This window comes from Labrus bergylta, chromosome 13 (genome assembly GCF_963930695.1).
Source record: "Labrus bergylta chromosome 13, fLabBer1.1, whole genome shotgun sequence".
NCBI lineage: Eukaryota > Metazoa > Chordata > Actinopteri > Labriformes > Labridae > Labrus > Labrus bergylta.
The window spans coordinates 2960176-2977442 of NC_089207.1; the positions used below are offsets into that span (position 1 = coordinate 2960176).

The following is a 17267-nucleotide window of genomic DNA, read 5'->3' on the forward strand; positions in this document are numbered from 1 at the left end:
ATAAAATAAAATAAATATTGCACAGTTTGAAATGTAAAATATTGCAGAAATATGAAATAAATATTGCACAGTGTGAAATGTAAAATATTGCAGAAATATGAAATAAATATTGCACAGTGTGAAATGTAAAATATTGCAGAAATATAAAATAAATATTGCACATATAAAATGTAAAATATTGCAGAAATATAAAATAAATATTGCACAGTATGTGTGGTGAGGGTGGGACGGTCAACGCATGTCCAGGTTCAGTGTGGTTCACTACCTCTACTAAGATTTAAACATTTAAGAAGGGTAAAAATGGTAACCATATTATATACATATCATCTTTTCAGGCAACTTCTAAGAGTAATTGATTGAGTTCGTGATAAGTGATGGGAGTAAATTGCCTCCCGAACAGCAGGGGACGATGTCTGCAATCTTTGCAGCTGGTTGGTTTGTAATCGACTTTATCCCGGAAGCTCCAGATTGTGGGCATGAACTAACTTTGCCCCCTTGCTTTGCTTTCGTCTCACCGATGCCGTCCAATCAGATCCCGCCAAAGCGAGACACCGCCAAGATCAGATTGTGAGACGCGCTGCTGTTAGCACTGCTAGCGGAGAGTGGATAGAAAGAGCTAACAAACAGTTTGCTAACTTTGTGAGGCGCACCGGTAAGCAACATTTATCCACTAAACCCAGCTGTCAACAAAGAAAGTTCTGGATGTTACATACATTTATCACACGTTATTGTGTTTTTAATGTGTTTAAATAACACAGAAATAGACAGAAAGCTTTCGAATAGTCACATTTTATCTGATTATCGGGTGTTGTGTATGACAGCTGTGGGTTAGCTCCACCGCTAACGACGGCTAACAAAGCGTACTCGCTAAAGACGATGCTAACTAGCGATGTGCTAACTAGTTGTTCGTGTTTCACTTCTTCAACTTTGTAATAATCTGTTCAGTATGTGTCAACCTACCGAGTGTAACTATCAAACCTGTCGTTAGCACTTTATCTGCTGATTCAATCTGGACCTGCTCAGTTTCTCTGCACTGAAATATTAAATGTTTTCAGGAGTTTTTCTGCAAAATGTAAAAAAACAAAAAAACAACAACAATTCAAAATGTGTTTGCATGACAGTTTGAATAAATCACTTTAATTAGATAAAATTATTCACCATGCATTCAACATTTGTTCTAATTTATTATAATCAGACAGATAAGATGTGTAGTTAAATATAATATAATATAGACTTATAATGCTTTTTTTTTCAAAAGGATGTTCTATAATGAATTAAACAGTTAATCACACATTATATGTCAGATCAGAAGAAAATATACATTTTAAAGTAGACATTAATGCATGATAAAATCAAAACTTTGAAGTATATTTTGCATGAATGCAAAACCAAAAATGTGCTTTAAGGATTAAACATCTCACAAAGTCTGCAATTAGATTTCCATACAGTACAGAGATTAATAATAAAATATAATATAATAGAATTACTTTATTGATCCCAAACTGGGAAATTGTGGCGTTACAGCAGCAGGTTGTCCAAACACACAATATGAGTAAAAAAAAAACACAATGTTAGCAAATTTAAACATGATATTTAAAAAAATAATAATAATAATTATGTTGTCTTTATAAAAACTTTGTGATGATGGTTTCATTGTTCTGATGGATAGACATCTGACAAGTAAAGATCAATAACTGTCAATAAACAATTCAACAACAACAACAACAATCTCATTACCAAGTGAGTCAAAGAGTTGGAGAAATATTTTATTTACAATCTGAATAAAGTAAACCTCGCTTTTATTTCACAGTTAAAGTTGTTTACTCTGAGTGGTTTTTAATTAAAAAAACGACCTATTTGTTTGCAGTTTCAAACAGCATGCACTGCTCACAGTATAATGAATGAATGAAACCTTTATTGCCCATAGGGTGGAATTTGCCTTGCATGCACAGAGAGATAAAAAAAACACAATACAAACAAACATTTAGAGGACAGTGTAACACCTAAAACATAGAAACAAAAGTACAAAACACAAACATGAGTTACACATTTAACACTTGCATTATAATTTGTGTTTGGAAACTAACTTAAAATGTATAAAAAAGTAGCTCAACAGTGCTCAGTATGTTTCCTGTTTGGTAGGGATTTAGACCTCCTCTTCCTCCATTCTCAAATGCCAACAACAACAGCCGTCGAAGAAACAGGAGAGTGCACTCGTAAGTGCACCAGAATCACTATTTCAACTTAATTCACCCATGCGAAATGCAAATGCACTTCTTTTTTTACGTCCGACCATGCTGAACTGTGTCAGGGATCTCCAGCACGGAACCAAATAATCGCTCAATTTGAATGTGAAACATTTTTTTTGAAAACGTGCAGACGCTAACTTGCTAGCTAACGCAAAGCAAGCTCAGTGCAGAGCTAACTGTTAGCAGGGACTGAGAGCTAGCTGCATTCAACAAAAGATGAACTGGTATCGTCGTGGGAAATTAATGCTGTTGCTACCGCCTGCAACCGGAGTGTGTGTGTTACCATGCGGTGCTTCCACCCTGCTCACATTAAGAGTTTTGCGCTTGTGTGGTTAAAAGTTAGCATGTTTGCGTGACCTGTAGCAGAAGTTCGACGATGCCTTTCCTCCGGACGTGCTCGGTACCTGAAGTAGGCCTTTGCACACTTGTTCTAGGAAAAGTTGTGAGCATCAAGGGGGAGGTTTTATACACTGGTCTTCATGCACTGTGCATTTATAAATCGCCCTCAGAGGCTCATGGAAGTAAAATAATCTAATTTTCTTCAAGAAGAAGAACCGAGATGTAGCTTTGTGCAATGTGCTTGCAGCTGACATTTCAGATGGGCCTCTGCAAAAATGGTTTTATAGAATGGGGTGTACTTTGGGCTTAATTGTGAGGTTTGAATGTAATTATAAACTTAGCACTTCTCTTTCTGTCGTCCAGGGTCGGAAAAGTGACAAAAAAAAGATCATTTTCCTTTTAGCCTGAAGCTCAACTCCTCCGGTCCTTTGGGATCATGGCTAAAGATGTGAGTAATTTAAAAACAATATTTTAAAAAACGAATCAAGTTTTTAATATTATTTAGATTTTGACTTAAGTGTTGTGATTTTTGAGGTATAAAATGTATTTTTTTTTAAATCCTTTGTAGGCTGGTCTGATAGAAACAAATGGAGAGCTGAAGGTTTTCATCGATCAGAATCTGAGCCCCAGCAAAGGTACAAGTATCTACAATTGTTTTGGTGCCACATTCATCTTAATGGAAACAATGTTCTTCATGTATAGGTCATTGTGTGTGTAGTTGGACAATAGGGGGCAACAGAGTATCAATGAAGAGCTGGACTTATTACTGATGTTCTCATGTCTCCTGTCAGGTGTCCTATCTTTGGTTACTGTCCAGCCTACAGCAGCTCCCGTGGCCAAACAGTTACTACCCAAAACTCTTGGGCCATCCAATGTGAATATTGCTGCACACATGCAACATGTGCCACACATGGTGAGTGGTGCTCCACACAACTATCATCCTTTTTGGGCTTAAAATATCAAGCCTTTATGCGCTCCTTAACTCAGAACCTAGAAATTAAAAGTTCCCGCTTTCTAAATTGTGACCGACTGAAAGATGTATTTATTTCTTTATCTGCTTGCAAGTTTTTGCAGCTGTCTTACTGTTGTGTAAGCCCCTCCATTATCATTGTGAGGTGACCGGGTGGAGGCCGTTGAGCCTAAGCTTATCGACTCTACAGTCAGCAGGATTACATCCATCATCCCATTATATACATAGAAATGTATACATAACGCAAATCAGCTTAGATATCACCTTAGAGGAGGAATATATCACATATCTTCTACAATAATTACTAGTATTATTTTTATTATTAGGGACAACATTTTATTTTGTTTTAAAAATAAATATTAATTTAAAAAATGTCAAAAACACTTACTGGTATCTTTTTCCAAATTAATGTGGTATTAATAACCTGAATAATGTGTTATAAGGAGGTTTTTGAATTAGAAACAATCAGTCATTAAACTGTATCTGTCATGCAGCCTTGTAGCAGTTAAAGATCTGAGTTTATGTTGTCCATATTAAAATGTAGGGTTCCTGTTATGTATCAACCAGTCAGTCTGCAGCCTGCAACAGAAATGTGTGTAAACACGCCAAAGACTTTTAATTGCATTTTTATTTTGAGAAATTAAGCTCTCCTCCTGCAGCAGAGCTCCACTGTGTCCTAATCCCCAAAATTGCCCTTTGTTAACATAATGGGGACTGTACAGGACAAAAAGTCAGTCATTATGTGCAAGATTTGTCTGAGGTTAAAAAAGTGGTAATATGGTGCTTCAAGGACTCATTTTTTTGAGTTTGCCATATAAATTACAATTTAACTAAACACTATTTTTCAACACGGAGCAAACAATGACGGATTGTGTTAAAGATAAAGATAAACTTTATTGATCCCTATGGGGGATTTTTTTCCCGTTACAACAGCTCAAGAAACAGGAATATAATTATCAAAAATAACAAGAAGTTAAAAATCTAATTTCATGCTAAAACAGGATAAAAAGTTCCATAGGAGGGATCTTTCACATGCTCAGTGAACAGCAGGAAAGATCCTAGCCTTCCTTTCTCAGTAAGAGGACTTGAATGGTTGTCTGAATTGAAGACGGGCAGACTGCAGTAAGTGGTCCACAGCTTATGTGGAGAAAAAAAACTAATTTTTTCCTAAAACTGGTGAAACGCATTGTCCACCATTTCATACACTCCATAATAAACAACAAAACATATAAACGCAACTTTAATCTACTAGTTTTGGTTTCGTTATGATGTTTGCTTTCTGGTCAGGTGACTACAATAAAATGTGAACAGCAGGAAAGATCCTAACCAGCAAACTCTGTTTTGAAGTTCATTGACTGCAGATTTAAAAAACACTCACTATAACTCTTCAATGTTTTCATTCCTTTCTTTTGCTCTTTCCTTCGAAGGTGATCGGAACACCACAGAGGCCTACGATACCCAATGCCATTTTGGTAAACAGTCCCCATACTCCCAGTTCTCAGTTCCTTGCTCAGAGTCAACCTTCTGATGCCTCTCCCTGGTCATCAGGGTGAGTCTTAAACACATTCATTCAAAGAAGATGATTCTTAATGTTTGACACATCAGTCATAGTGAGTGATATTGAGGGTGTCTGTTCACAGGAAACGAGGTAAAAAAGGAGAGAAGAATGGAAAGGGCTTAAGGCATTTCTCCATGAAAGTGTGTGAGAAGGTGCAGAAGAAGGGAGTAACCACCTACAATGAAGTGGCAGATGAGCTGGTTGCAGAATTCAGCTCTGCAGACAACCACATGTCACCCAATGACTCGGTGAGTGCCACAACTGCACAACATTTTCTCAGAGATGAGAGCTTATGTAGGACCTTACAGAAAAATGGAAAATAGGAAAAAGGGAATATCGTGCTGTATACATTTTCCTGAACATATTCATGTTTTTTCCTCTATTTTAGCATGTGTATGACCAGAAGAACATTCGGCGGCGTGTGTACGATGCACTCAATGTGCTCATGGCCATGAACATTATCTCGAAAGAGAAGAAAGAAATAAAGTGGATAGGCCTTCCCACAAACTCAGCGCAGGAGTGCCAAAACCTAGAGGTAAATAAACTTAGATTTATTACTAAATCTTTTGTATTTTTCACATTGTAATTTTCTTTTGTTAGAATTCTATGTCATCATTCCTGTCCTTTTTTACTTGTAGGTGGAGAGACAAAGACGGCTGGAGAGGATTAAGCAAAAACAATCACAGCTTCAGGAGCTCATACTACAGGTGGGTGAACAGATTCCTTATACTTGTGTTTTTATCTGGAGAGAGGCTCTAATTAAATCACATGTTTAGTTATAAGGCTGTAGTTTTCACTGCTGTTGAACCTTTGAGAGATGCGTCCAGCATTCCTCCCCTCTCCTGTATTAGGGATTGGAGGAAAAATATATGCAAATATTCTATGCAGCAATACTATATGGCTACAAGGATGCCAAATATTGATCTTTAATTATGTAAATGATCATGGGAGTATAGCGCTTTCCAATCTCCTCTTTAGGGAGAATTATTTGTGATAAATTCAGTGAGTTGAATTTAAGTTCAGTTGGATGGTTATAAAGTTTGTTAAAACAAAGGACTTCTGTTGAGGTATTTCAAATTTAAAAGATATTAATTTTAAAACACCCCAGCTGCTGAAGATGCTGTCTAACTTTTTGCATGAGTTTAATTTTGTTAAAATATTGAGTTGTGTTGCACTATATATGTAAATTTCTCCATTGTGAGATGAATAAAGGATTCTCTTATCTTATCCTATATCGATTTAAACAAATTTATGTTTGAACACCTGCCATTAAGGCTGCATGAACTTGACAAAGTGTTGTTGGTTTGCTTCACAATCAAATAGCTGCAATAAAATTACTGAAGTCAAATAAATTGACTATTTTATCATTTAAAAATGAAAATACTTTCTCTTAGCTACATTATTTTCAGCGGTATTGATTTGTAATTAGGGACTTGTGTCCACAGAGTGTCTTTAATGTGCTGGCAGCGCCCGTTTTCAAAAACAAAACCGATGTAGTTCAGCGTTTTCAGCACACCTAACGGACATTACCGAGGGAAGTGGAACTTAACATTGGTTACCCAGCAACAATGAGAGCTGGTGAGAAGCGCTAAGAAATGGAAGTTGTGGGTGCTGACAGCGCAAAAGAAGAAAAAAAAACCTGTCTCTGGACAAAGTACATGTGTACATGTTTATAACCCAGTAACGTGTTTATAACCCAGTAACGTTATATTGTGATGGTCTCTTATCAGTTTGCTCCTCTGGATCCCTGACCCTATCATTTATGCAAAATGGGAGGACAAATATTAAAGAAGTAAAGTGCATCGAGACATCACTTTCACTTGTGGTTATTTGAATACATCACTGATAATGTAAACTAAACCTGATAATTATCAACTTAGTAAAGGAAGTTTATGGCAGAGCTGCTATTCAGTTAACAGATTTAATCAGTGAACTGGACAGTGAGTGTAAATCTATGATGAATTTGGAGATGTAATAAATGTCAAGTGCGTTCAGTGCTTTGTAGTGGGGTAGACGATATGTTGAAATGTTTAGTGGGAGACATTTAGAGCACATCTGCTCTAACAACTGACATGTTCAGAGCTACCGAAGAATGATTCTTTTGAATTGTTGTTCTCTTAATCCAAACCGAAAGCTCTCTGCAGCTGCAAAGGTTTCAGCCCTCTTTGATCTTGTCTTTGCAGCAAATAGCTTTTAAGAACCTTGTTCAGAGGAACAGACAGACGGAGCAGCAAGCAATCAGACCTCCACCTCCCAACTCCATCATCCACCTTCCGTTCATCATCGTCAACACCAGCAAGAAAACGGTCATCGACTGCAGCATCTCTAATGACAAGTACGTGACTTCCCTTGCCCAATGTGCAGCACCTTTGTGTGAAAATGATGTTTATATTTAAGGCTCATGATGCACTTGGAACAAAAAGCATGATATTAGATAGATGGATAGATACTTTATTGATCCTGAGGGAAATTTAAAGCATCCAGTAGTGGCATACAAAAACACACGACAAAAAACATTTGTTACACTGCCCCCCCAATAAGTATATGTTAACCCGAACAAAGATTTAAAGAAATGCCTAGGCATTAGACATAGGCCATTCAAACTGTACAATTAAAACTTAGATGCATACCAGGAAAATGTAAACAACCTTTATTTTTCTTTTTTTTATTAACCTTTATTTAACCAGATAAGAACCTATTGAGATCAGGTTCTCTTTCACAAGGGTGACCTGGCCAAGAGGTCAGCAGCACATGTCAAAAGAACAGTTACAATTAAGTGACAGTACAGATTAACAACATAGTGTTTTCAATAAAAAGAAAGTGTGGGAGCTGTGACACAACAATAAAACAACAATTTAAGATTTTAAAAACACAGGCACTGTTCAATGGTCTCACGCTGTTTGTCCCTCAAGATAGAACGGAAAGCTCCAAGTGGAATAAGTTCAGGGAGTTTTAGTTCAGTCTGTAGAGTATTCCATGCCGAGGGGGCAGCAAAGTTGAAAGCTCTTTTTCCTAATTCAGTCCTTACCCGAGGAACAGATAGAACAAGTGTGGTACAAGAACGCAAGGCATAGCGACTGCTTGTTCTCCGCAATAAAGCACACAAATATAAAGGAATCAAGCCTAGAAGAGCCTTATCAATTAGGGTCAGCCAATGTGCGTATCTGCGTGCACTCAAGGAAGGCAAGTTCGATTTCAAATACAATTCACAATGGTGGGTGAGACGACTACAGCCAGTGACAAATCTCAGTGCCCAATGAAAAGTCGTGTCCAAGGACTTGAGACATTTGGATGACGCACTCAAATAAAGCACGTCCCCATAATCAAGAATGGGCAAGAAGTTCGCTGTTACTAATTTCTTTCTGACCCTGAGAGAGAAGCAGGTTCTATTTCTTAAAAAGAACCCAAGCTTCATACGAAGTTTAGTTACCAGATTATTGATATGAGCTTTAAATGAAAGCTCCTGATCTAGGATAAAACCCAAGTACTTGTAGTTTAAAACTGGCTCTATAGGTTTTCCTTTAGATGTTAGAATATTTGTAATGTTCTGGGGTAGCACCTTTTGTATGAGGGAAAACCATGAGCTTGGTTTTATCTGTGTTTAAAACCAACTTAAGATCATATAAACGAGACTGGACCACATTAAAAGCAGCTTGTAAAAACTCAAAAGCCTGGATGAGTGAGGTTGAACAGCAATAAATAATGGTGTCGTCTGCATAAAAATGAAACATTGCATTTGACAAGTTATTACAGAGATTGTTTATATAGATTGAAAATAAAATGGGTCCCAGCACTGAACTTTGGGGCACCCCTTTAGTAATGTCCAGGAAGGAAGAGGTAGTTCCAGCCACCTGAACACATTGTGTTCTGTTGGATAGATAATTGGCAAACCAGGCAGCTGCATGTTTAGACAAGCCAGTGTGATGTAAGGCTTGTATCAGCAGGTTGTGGTCTACTGTGTCAAATGCTTTTGACAGATCAATAAAAAGAGCGGCACAATATATTTTGCTGTTCAGAGCTTCAATTAAACCGTTTAGGACCTTCAGCCCAGCTGTAACAGTGCTTTGCTGTTTTCTAAAGCCAGATTGGAGAGGGGATAAAATATTATTTGATTCTAAAAATTCCTTTAGTTGGTCACTGATGATCCTCTCAAACAATTTAGCTAAAATACACAATTTAGAAATTGGTCTATAGTTATTTACATGTGTGGGTTCCAAAGGCAGACTTCCAGATTTTAGGAATTTTGTTGCTGGTAAGACTCAGGTTAAAAATATGTGAGAGAGGCTCAGCAATAAAATCAGCAGCCAACTTCAAGAAAAATGGCTCAATTTTATCAGGCCCTGCTGCTTTACTTGTGTCCAGCTTCTTTAGTGCATTGTTTACCTCAGTGACAGATACAGACGTAAACTCAAACGGGCAAGTGATGGGTCCACTCACAGCCTGTGGAGTCAAGGGTGTGTTAAAACTAGCCAGACCAGTGGTTGTCAGTTCAGGGTTTAGTGACTCAAACAAGGATCCAGCGGAAATAAAATGATCATTAAAACAATTTAGTATGTCTGTCTTATCAGACAGTGTATCAGTTTGAGTAATTAAATAACTTGGTATGTCATTAGTTGTCACATGATTTGAAGATTTTATGACTTACCAAATTTTTTTAGGGTCATTTATATTTTTTATGGATTCATTTCAGACTTAGCACTCTTAATAAGGGAAGTACATTTATTTCTAAGCTGGCGAAAGCTGAGCCAGTCTACCTCTGTCTTTGTTTTCTGAGCCCTGGCCCAAGCAATGTCTCTCTCTTTGAGGAGGTTTCCAATTTCAGAGGAAAACCAAGGGTTTTTTCGGCCCTTTACCCTAAATTTTCGAAAAGGAGCATGTTTATTGACAATATGTCGGAATTCATCATAAAAGTATTCCAGAGCCAGCTCTACATCATCAAATAGAGCAACTCTACTCCACTCAAAGGCAGCTAAATCGTGCATAAAAGCTGAAATGCAAAAGTCTTATATATGCAAAAACATCTCTTTTGCATATAATGTTGGGCTTTGACTTGGGAAGCTTGGAGTTTCTTGTAGCTGCAATGGTACAATGATCACTCAGGTCATTTGCAAACACACCTGTATCCGTGTACTTGTGGGGAGCGTTTGTTAAGATAAGGTCAAGTAAGGAAGATTTTGATGGGTTTTTAGTATTTGGCCGAGTTGAGGAACTGATCAATTGAGTTAAATTTAGTGAGTCACAGATAACTTTTAGATTATCAGACGAGGCAGTCAACCAGTCAAGATTTAAATCACCAACCAAAAGAAGCTCACTGGAATTAAACCATGTGCAGGAATTAGAATAGCAACATATAAACAATTCAACAAAACAGCTGTTAAATCAGACCTGAGTGGACCTACAGCTGCACAGCAGAGTCAGCACCCTAGTGCACTTTTTAAATGAGTCTGTGCATTCTTTTTTGTAGTCTTGCTCATATTTTATTTGTTAAAATAAACAGACATTAAAGTGTCTAACCAGAGGCTGTCTCCTTTAGACATCTGTGCAGCTGTAGTCCAAGAGCCCCTGTGTGCTCCCCCCCCCCACTGCTATAACAGTGAGGTATTGTACAATCATATGGTCTTAAATGTTCACAACATCTTTGGCCTGTTTTGATTGAAACATTTGAAACAGCCAAATAAAGAACATCTATATTGTAGATATTGTTTTTTTTCCTCAAGAAAAAGTTTGGATTCCAGGATTATTATTGTAAAAATGATCAGAGAGGATTTCTACTGGTTGAGGAAATGAATCACCAGCCCATTAATGATAGCAAACCCGCCATATACAGGTAAATAGATGTTCAGCTCTTAGAAAGTAAGTGAACAGGTTTGGATATGTTGACAGCTGGTTGCTATCAAGGTTGTGCTGCAGGGTGCGCTTCATACACACACAGACAGTCTAGAAGATGAACCAGCAGTTCAGTATGTATCTGTTGAGCAGCTGACTCTAAGGTCTAAAATGTGAACCTTTCCCCCTGGCATCTTAATGAAACAATAATGAATGCTCATTTATAAAGGTGGAAAAGAATCCTCAGTCACAACTCGTTGAAGTCTTTGTTGAAGTCTTCAGGTATCACAACGTCTGTGGCCTGTTTTTATGGGGCTTACAACTGAACCGTGTTGCTTTCGTGAAATGGTTAACACATCTCATCCACGTAACATGATATCAAACCGACAGCATTTCACCGAGCTGGATGTCAATTTAAGAACAATGACAAACAAGAACTGTGAGGGGCTTCACCTTGGCATGGTTGTGTGCTAAAGACTACAGTCAACATTTGAAATGATTTTTATTTGCATCCTTTTTTCTCAGTGACATAAAATAAATAGTAAAAATTCCATTATCAGTTTGCATTGAATCAAATCAAAGGGCAACATATCAAATCTCAGACCCAATTGTTTTTTTTAGATCCTTGAATCTAGCTTTGAATCACATCATCCTGTAAAGGAGAGATAAATGCCCCTTGTAACCAACACATGCACTGTGTGTCTTACTCTTCAGGCCCCTGGCTGAGCTTTGATTATATATTTTAGGTTATGTAATGTGAAGTGTATTCAAAGGCCCAATAGTCATTTTTCTTCTACATCCACTGTCCTATGATACATATTAGGGGTGCAGAAATGCAAAATTTTCTCTAATCGATTACTCTTCCCATTGTTAAAGCGAGTACTCGAGTAATCCTTTTGTAGTTCTTTTTTTTTCTGTGATTCTTTTCCCCCACGGGAGGCCCCGCCCCCAACTATGACGCAATGCCCTCTCTCTCTCTCTCTCTCTCCTGTTTGTAAACTGAGCACACTTCATAATAACAAAGCGTGCATGTGTTGTATTACGACGTTATGTACAAGAGGTAATCGTGCTTTTAGGCACGGATAGTCCTGTGTAGTGGCAGCCTGGGAATGGCACAGCGGGGGGGCAATCGTGCTTGAGTACAGCACGGTACAGATGACCAGTGTGACCGCGCCTAAGATGCCTTTGTATTAACATTCAAATATGACATTTCTTACATCAACAGACAGCAAACCTCAAATAAAAATTCACACAGACGTATCTTATGACCGTTTTAACACTTTCTTATAATTAAGAGCAGTGAGTGTGGCGAGCGGACGTGCAGACATCAATGCACTCATCGCACGTTGAAGCTGTTTTGAGAGAAACATTGTGTTAACAATGACTACAGTCTGCAGTGTAGAGCACACTTTACTCTGGTTAATGAAGTTACAATAGAACAGGTGAACTGTTTCATCTTTCTCCTCTGTGCGTAATGACACACTCGCTCAATCTCGTTCGTCCGTCCGCTATGAGCTATTTCTCCCTATAAGGTCGTTCCGTTTTGTAGTTATTAAAAGAATAATCATCTAAAATTCCAAAATATAGGAAAACATCGTGTTATGCTGCTCTGTCCTGGATGATCAAACGTCTTTGGTTTAGCGGAGTAAAGCGGTAATCGCAAAGTGAAAGTCCTTCTGTGGACTAAAAAGACAATTTGAACTGAACTTTCGTAGAGCATATTGCATATTTTGTTTGTTTGGGACTTTTTGTTCATTGTGAATTAATGGGGGGGTTAATTAAAGGGATATTTTTGTTAGGGTAGCAGCGTATGGATCAACAACGGACGCGTTTCAGCACAGAGCTTTTATCAGCACTTGGTCATCTATTTTCTTTTTGCGCTCATGCTCCTTTTTTTTCTGTTTTGAATTAGGCCGATCCTATAACCCACAATGCAACAAGAAACATTTACAAAAATGTAGACTACAAAACGATTATCGATTAAAAAAAATTTGTAACCGATTATTATTTAATGAACGAGTACCCGAGTACTCGTTTGCACCCCTAATACATATATATAGTGAATGTACAATGTGTATACTTGTATCAGTGTACATTTCCTGAACCTTAAGGATTGAGTGACATTTAGTATATATGTTGTTGAATATGTTTTTTTGTAGAAAACTTGATGTCACAACCTGCCTTAAGTTTTCTGTTCTCGCTCTTTCTCTCCTGCAGGTTCGAGTATTTGTTCAATTTTGACAGCATGTTTGAGATCCACGATGACATCGAGGTGCTGAAGCGGATGGGCATGGCGTGTGGTCTGGAGGTTGGGAAATGTTCTCCAGAAGATCTGAAGGTCGCACGCAGCCTGGTGCCCAAAGCTCTGGAGCCCTATGTTATAGGTCAGTGCACACAGCCCTGAATATACTGATTTACTCAGGTTTACTCACACAACTTTTTAAAACTCCTTTCTCTTATGTGCACACTATTCTTCTTCTTCTGATGTAAACTAAATGGTACCAGTAGAGGAAGAGAAAAACACATTTACTTGGGCTGCCTTTTAAATTGTAGGATGAGATTGGTGCATTGAATAAGAATTAGCAAGTTTTTGCATTGAAGTGGTATTGGGGGCATTTCTGATGCTGGAACAACGCTCCAATTTGCTCTCCAAGCCCTCAGTGAAATAGCTGTGCCGAGGTGACTTGGTTGGGGGGTGTAGTCTCTACCAGCAGGTGATAAATATCTATTATTATTTTTGCTTTATTCTAGGATCTCTATTCAGAGAAATTCATAAAAAGCCAATTTGGGCAAAACACTTCCTAATAAAAGGGACTTCAGGTTTATTTGACTGCTTGTATTACTCTTATTGGAGCTATAGAAATACGTATAAAGTGAATAAAACGGAGAATCTGATACATTGCTGTTACAAAGCACAGTTTAAGCCATGGCTACTTGAGAATTTGAAAAGGTTATTGTAAATTCCCTATTTTTTGCTGATTTGAACTGTGATATTTGTGATCTGTTACACCACCAGTGACTGTAGTGGAGTTGTATTTCTGCATGTTGATATCATCTTCTTTTTCCTAGAAATGGCCAAGGGTCCTATCAGTAACGTCTACATCACTGGAGGGTCCTCCGCCAATGGAACACGTTACCCTGCGAGCAGGTGAGCGGTCATTTCTGTAATAAAGCCTGTAATACGACCCAAGACTTTTTTTCACACCACTTCACTAGAAATGCACCAATTCAGGGATTGATGACCAGAACTGAGCACTTTTCAGCCTGTTCAGCTGTGATCGCTGACTGGCAGGTTCTCACATTTGTGAGCTGATTCTGAGCTGATCTCAGTGTTACACACACACAAGCTGCTCGTTTTATACCATGTGGACTATGACACACAAAAACAAGACAGCCACACTCACACAACCAAACATGTTGGCTGTTCCCAGGACTTCCTCCCCCCCACTCACCGCCCAAGGTGCTGTCAATATGTATGTAGATGCTCTCACTGTCTCTCTCGTTGGCTCCCCTGAACTGGGGTACAGTACGTTAAAATATAATTAAATAATTATTGCTAATATATGGTGAAAACATTTAAAGGATAAAACCTCAGTTTGTGATTAAAGTTTGACCTGCTGTGAGACAGATTACTTTGCTGGATATGTAAGAGATTAATGCTTATTAATATACAACAGATATATAGCAGGATAAACAGCAAATCTATTTTTTTCAGAAGTCTGGAGAGTGCAGCCGAGTAAACTTCTCTCTGATTTATTGAGTTATATTAAGTAACAGCAACTAGGGATACAGAGACTACCAATAATTAATCTTTGGAATGTGAACCTACTAACTCTGGTTGTTTGTTGTACTTCCACTGTACATTTTATGGCATAAAATATGTAGAAATACAGGGAATGAAGGGTTTCACACTCCAGATCTTTTAGGGAGATTTGTCTGAGTAAGAAAGAGTGATGGTCATGTTACCTGGTGAAGTTTTGAAGATTTTTTGTAATAAACAGTTAAAGGCTTTACATGCGTTTTTTTTTTTTTTTTTGATCCAGCAGATGTCGCCCTTGAGCACCAGCATGAAACCAAAACAACTCACGCTGCATTGTTGTGTTAGCATGCTAATGCTAGTGATCTTTATTATGCTCGTATTTTCACACTGCATGTAAATTTACCTGAAATGAGCGTGATCTAGAAACACAGTTAAGCAGTGAGTACAGTATGTTATTCTTCTTTTCTCTAGTCCCTCAATTAAACAACTTTTATACACGAGGGGAGGAGTCAGCCGGCCGTCCTGGCGATGTAAACAAACTGAAGATAGAACTCTGAAAGCATCACAGACAGTGGGACTCGGGTGTTACACCCATTGTAGACAGTCATGACTCACAGAGTTATTTTCAGAGGATATACTTGATTTATATTATATTTAAGTGTGAAAAATCACATAGAAAGACTTTAACAGACTGTTTTATTTTGAAACACAAAATAAATTGTGATTAAAGAAAAGTTCCCAAAAAACATTTGTTGTTGCTGTCAAAGAAAATTAGAATCAGGCATCATTGCTACCAGCAGGTCAGACCTTGAAGAAATTGCAACTGGTTTATCTCTATGCTGAATTTATATGAATGTTTTTCTTCCTCTCCTCTCAGTGATGGTTGCACTGACGGCACCATGGCCTCCAGCTCAAATGACTCTCACTACAGCGGCTCTCGTGTGGAGACTCCAGTGTCTTATATGGGTGATGATGACGACGACGAAGAGTACGACGAGAACGAGGACGAGGACTAAAATCGTCTATGCCACGCCACTCCAACAAGCACAGCCCCCCCCCCTCCCCCCACCTTTATTGTGGGAATTTAGGTCCCCCTTTTTTTGTGTGTGTGCTTCTCAAACCTTTCCCCCCGTTCCCCCCCCGTCCCCCCTCCCCATGCCTGTATTTCTGTCCGGCTTTCTCAGGGGTGTAGATGATGTTGAAAGAACAGAGGTGTGCATGGCACCCATCTTTTTTCTGCTCCTGAATCACGTGCACCTGCACCACCACCACCGCTCTGGGGGAGGCGTCGTCCAAGGGAACTGTAATCTGTCGGCCCGGCGCACCACGCTCAAGTCTTTGTATGTCTAATCCACGTCTCAATAAGCCATCCCACTCTAAAGAAAAAGAAAAACAAACCTCAGTAAAACGTACTGCTGTTGGAGAATGTATTATGTACCTGTTTGAATAGTTATTTCCTATTACTTTGCGATGACAAAGCGGCAGACATGACGAGGATCAAAATGTTCAAAGATGGCCAAAAGTGTCTGCTTTAACATGCCCTGTTAGTGCATTTACCATGGTTTCTGAAATGCCTGATACAGTTGTCATGGCAACACAGGATGGGGCTCCATCAGGTGTGTTGATGAATTTTTTTGTTTTGTGTTCTGGGCAATAATTTGAAATAGTTTCTTATCCTCTATTGTGTTGGGCTGGCTTCCTTCTGTTCTGTAGGCAGCCATGTTTTCCTGATTTATTTTTTTTGCTAGAGTTTTTCTTTTTTTTTTTTTGTATTCTGGATTTAAAAGGACTTCTCCATCACCACCCTGATAACGCCTTGGTTAGTGTTTACAGAATAATGGCACCAGCAAGGTAAAGACTTTTATAACCCAGGCTCCTTCTAGGTAAATAAGCTTTGTTTGTGAATTACGTATATGAACCCTACGACGATTGTAGCTTATAGTATCCTTTTAGAGGCCAGTGGTAAAAGATAGACCTTCAAAATTTATCGATGTAAAAAATAAATGTGTGGTTGCATAGGTCTTTATGTACTCCCTTTAAAGATCTCCCTTTTAAAAACTCAGCAACACATGTACTGACTCTTCCAAATACCTTTTTCTGTAATCTAATATAAGTTTGCAAAAATAAATATAGATTGTTTTAATAACTTGATTCTATAATTGATGGGTTTTCAAGCTGAAAAAAACAATTGACTTACTTTTGTCAGTCACAAAACGGATTTTATTATGCAAGAGACCAGGTTTAAAAAAAAAAGGAACCACAAGTCTCAAAGAGTTCGGGGTCCTCAAAACTGAAATTTTTGAAAGAGCTCAGGGATCGAGTCTGTCTCCAGTCAGACCTGTGAGTGCTCTGAATCAGTGGTTGTCGGAGTAGAGCCACGACAAAGTCGATGCTCAACGCAGAGGAGAGAGAGATGAGGTGAGTTCAACATTTTTAACTCTTTTCCTTACTACATCATTTGTCTTATATTGCTCTTTTTTCATATGTCTAATATCATTTAAAGAGAAACTTATCTTAGAAAAGGGTTTACAAAAGCAGCCGTTGATATTCAGACTGCGGCTCTTT

General features: G+C 38.3%; 1 protein-coding gene across 3 annotated transcripts; it reads left to right on the forward strand.

Annotated features, from left to right (window-relative positions):
• Positions 1 to 501: 501 nt before the first annotated feature.
• On the forward strand, positions 502 to 16848 carry LOC109995121 (transcription factor Dp-1). 3 transcript variants are annotated; one of them, XM_065962008.1, is made up of 12 exons: positions 502 to 652; positions 2952 to 3036; positions 3157 to 3223; positions 3380 to 3501; positions 4986 to 5107; positions 5199 to 5364; positions 5505 to 5651; positions 5755 to 5823; positions 7300 to 7451; positions 13160 to 13326; positions 14012 to 14090; positions 15580 to 16848. In XM_065962008.1, the coding sequence occupies exons 2-12, from the start codon at positions 3025 to 3027 to the stop codon at positions 15716 to 15718; spliced, it is 1242 nt and encodes a 413-aa protein (XP_065818080.1). In that variant the 5' UTR covers positions 502 to 652; positions 2952 to 3024; the 3' UTR covers positions 15719 to 16848. The 3 variants fall into 3 exon arrangements, with proteins under 3 accessions (XP_065818080.1, XP_065818081.1, XP_065818082.1); XM_065962009.1 differs by lacking the exon at positions 502 to 652 and adding an exon at positions 2145 to 2216; XM_065962010.1 differs by lacking the exon at positions 502 to 652 and adding an exon at positions 2262 to 2658.
• The last annotated feature ends 419 nt before the right edge of the window (positions 16849 to 17267 follow it).

Excerpts from the sequence above, each read along its gene's own strand:
- LOC109995121 (XM_065962008.1), top strand. Across the intron at positions 3,502-4,985 it reads TGCAACATGTGCCACACATG|GTGATCGGAACACCACAGAG; the intron begins GTGAGTGGTGCT and ends TTTCCTTCGAAG. Across the intron at positions 5,108-5,198 it reads GCCTCTCCCTGGTCATCAGG|GAAACGAGGTAAAAAAGGAG; the intron begins GTGAGTCTTAAA and ends GTCTGTTCACAG.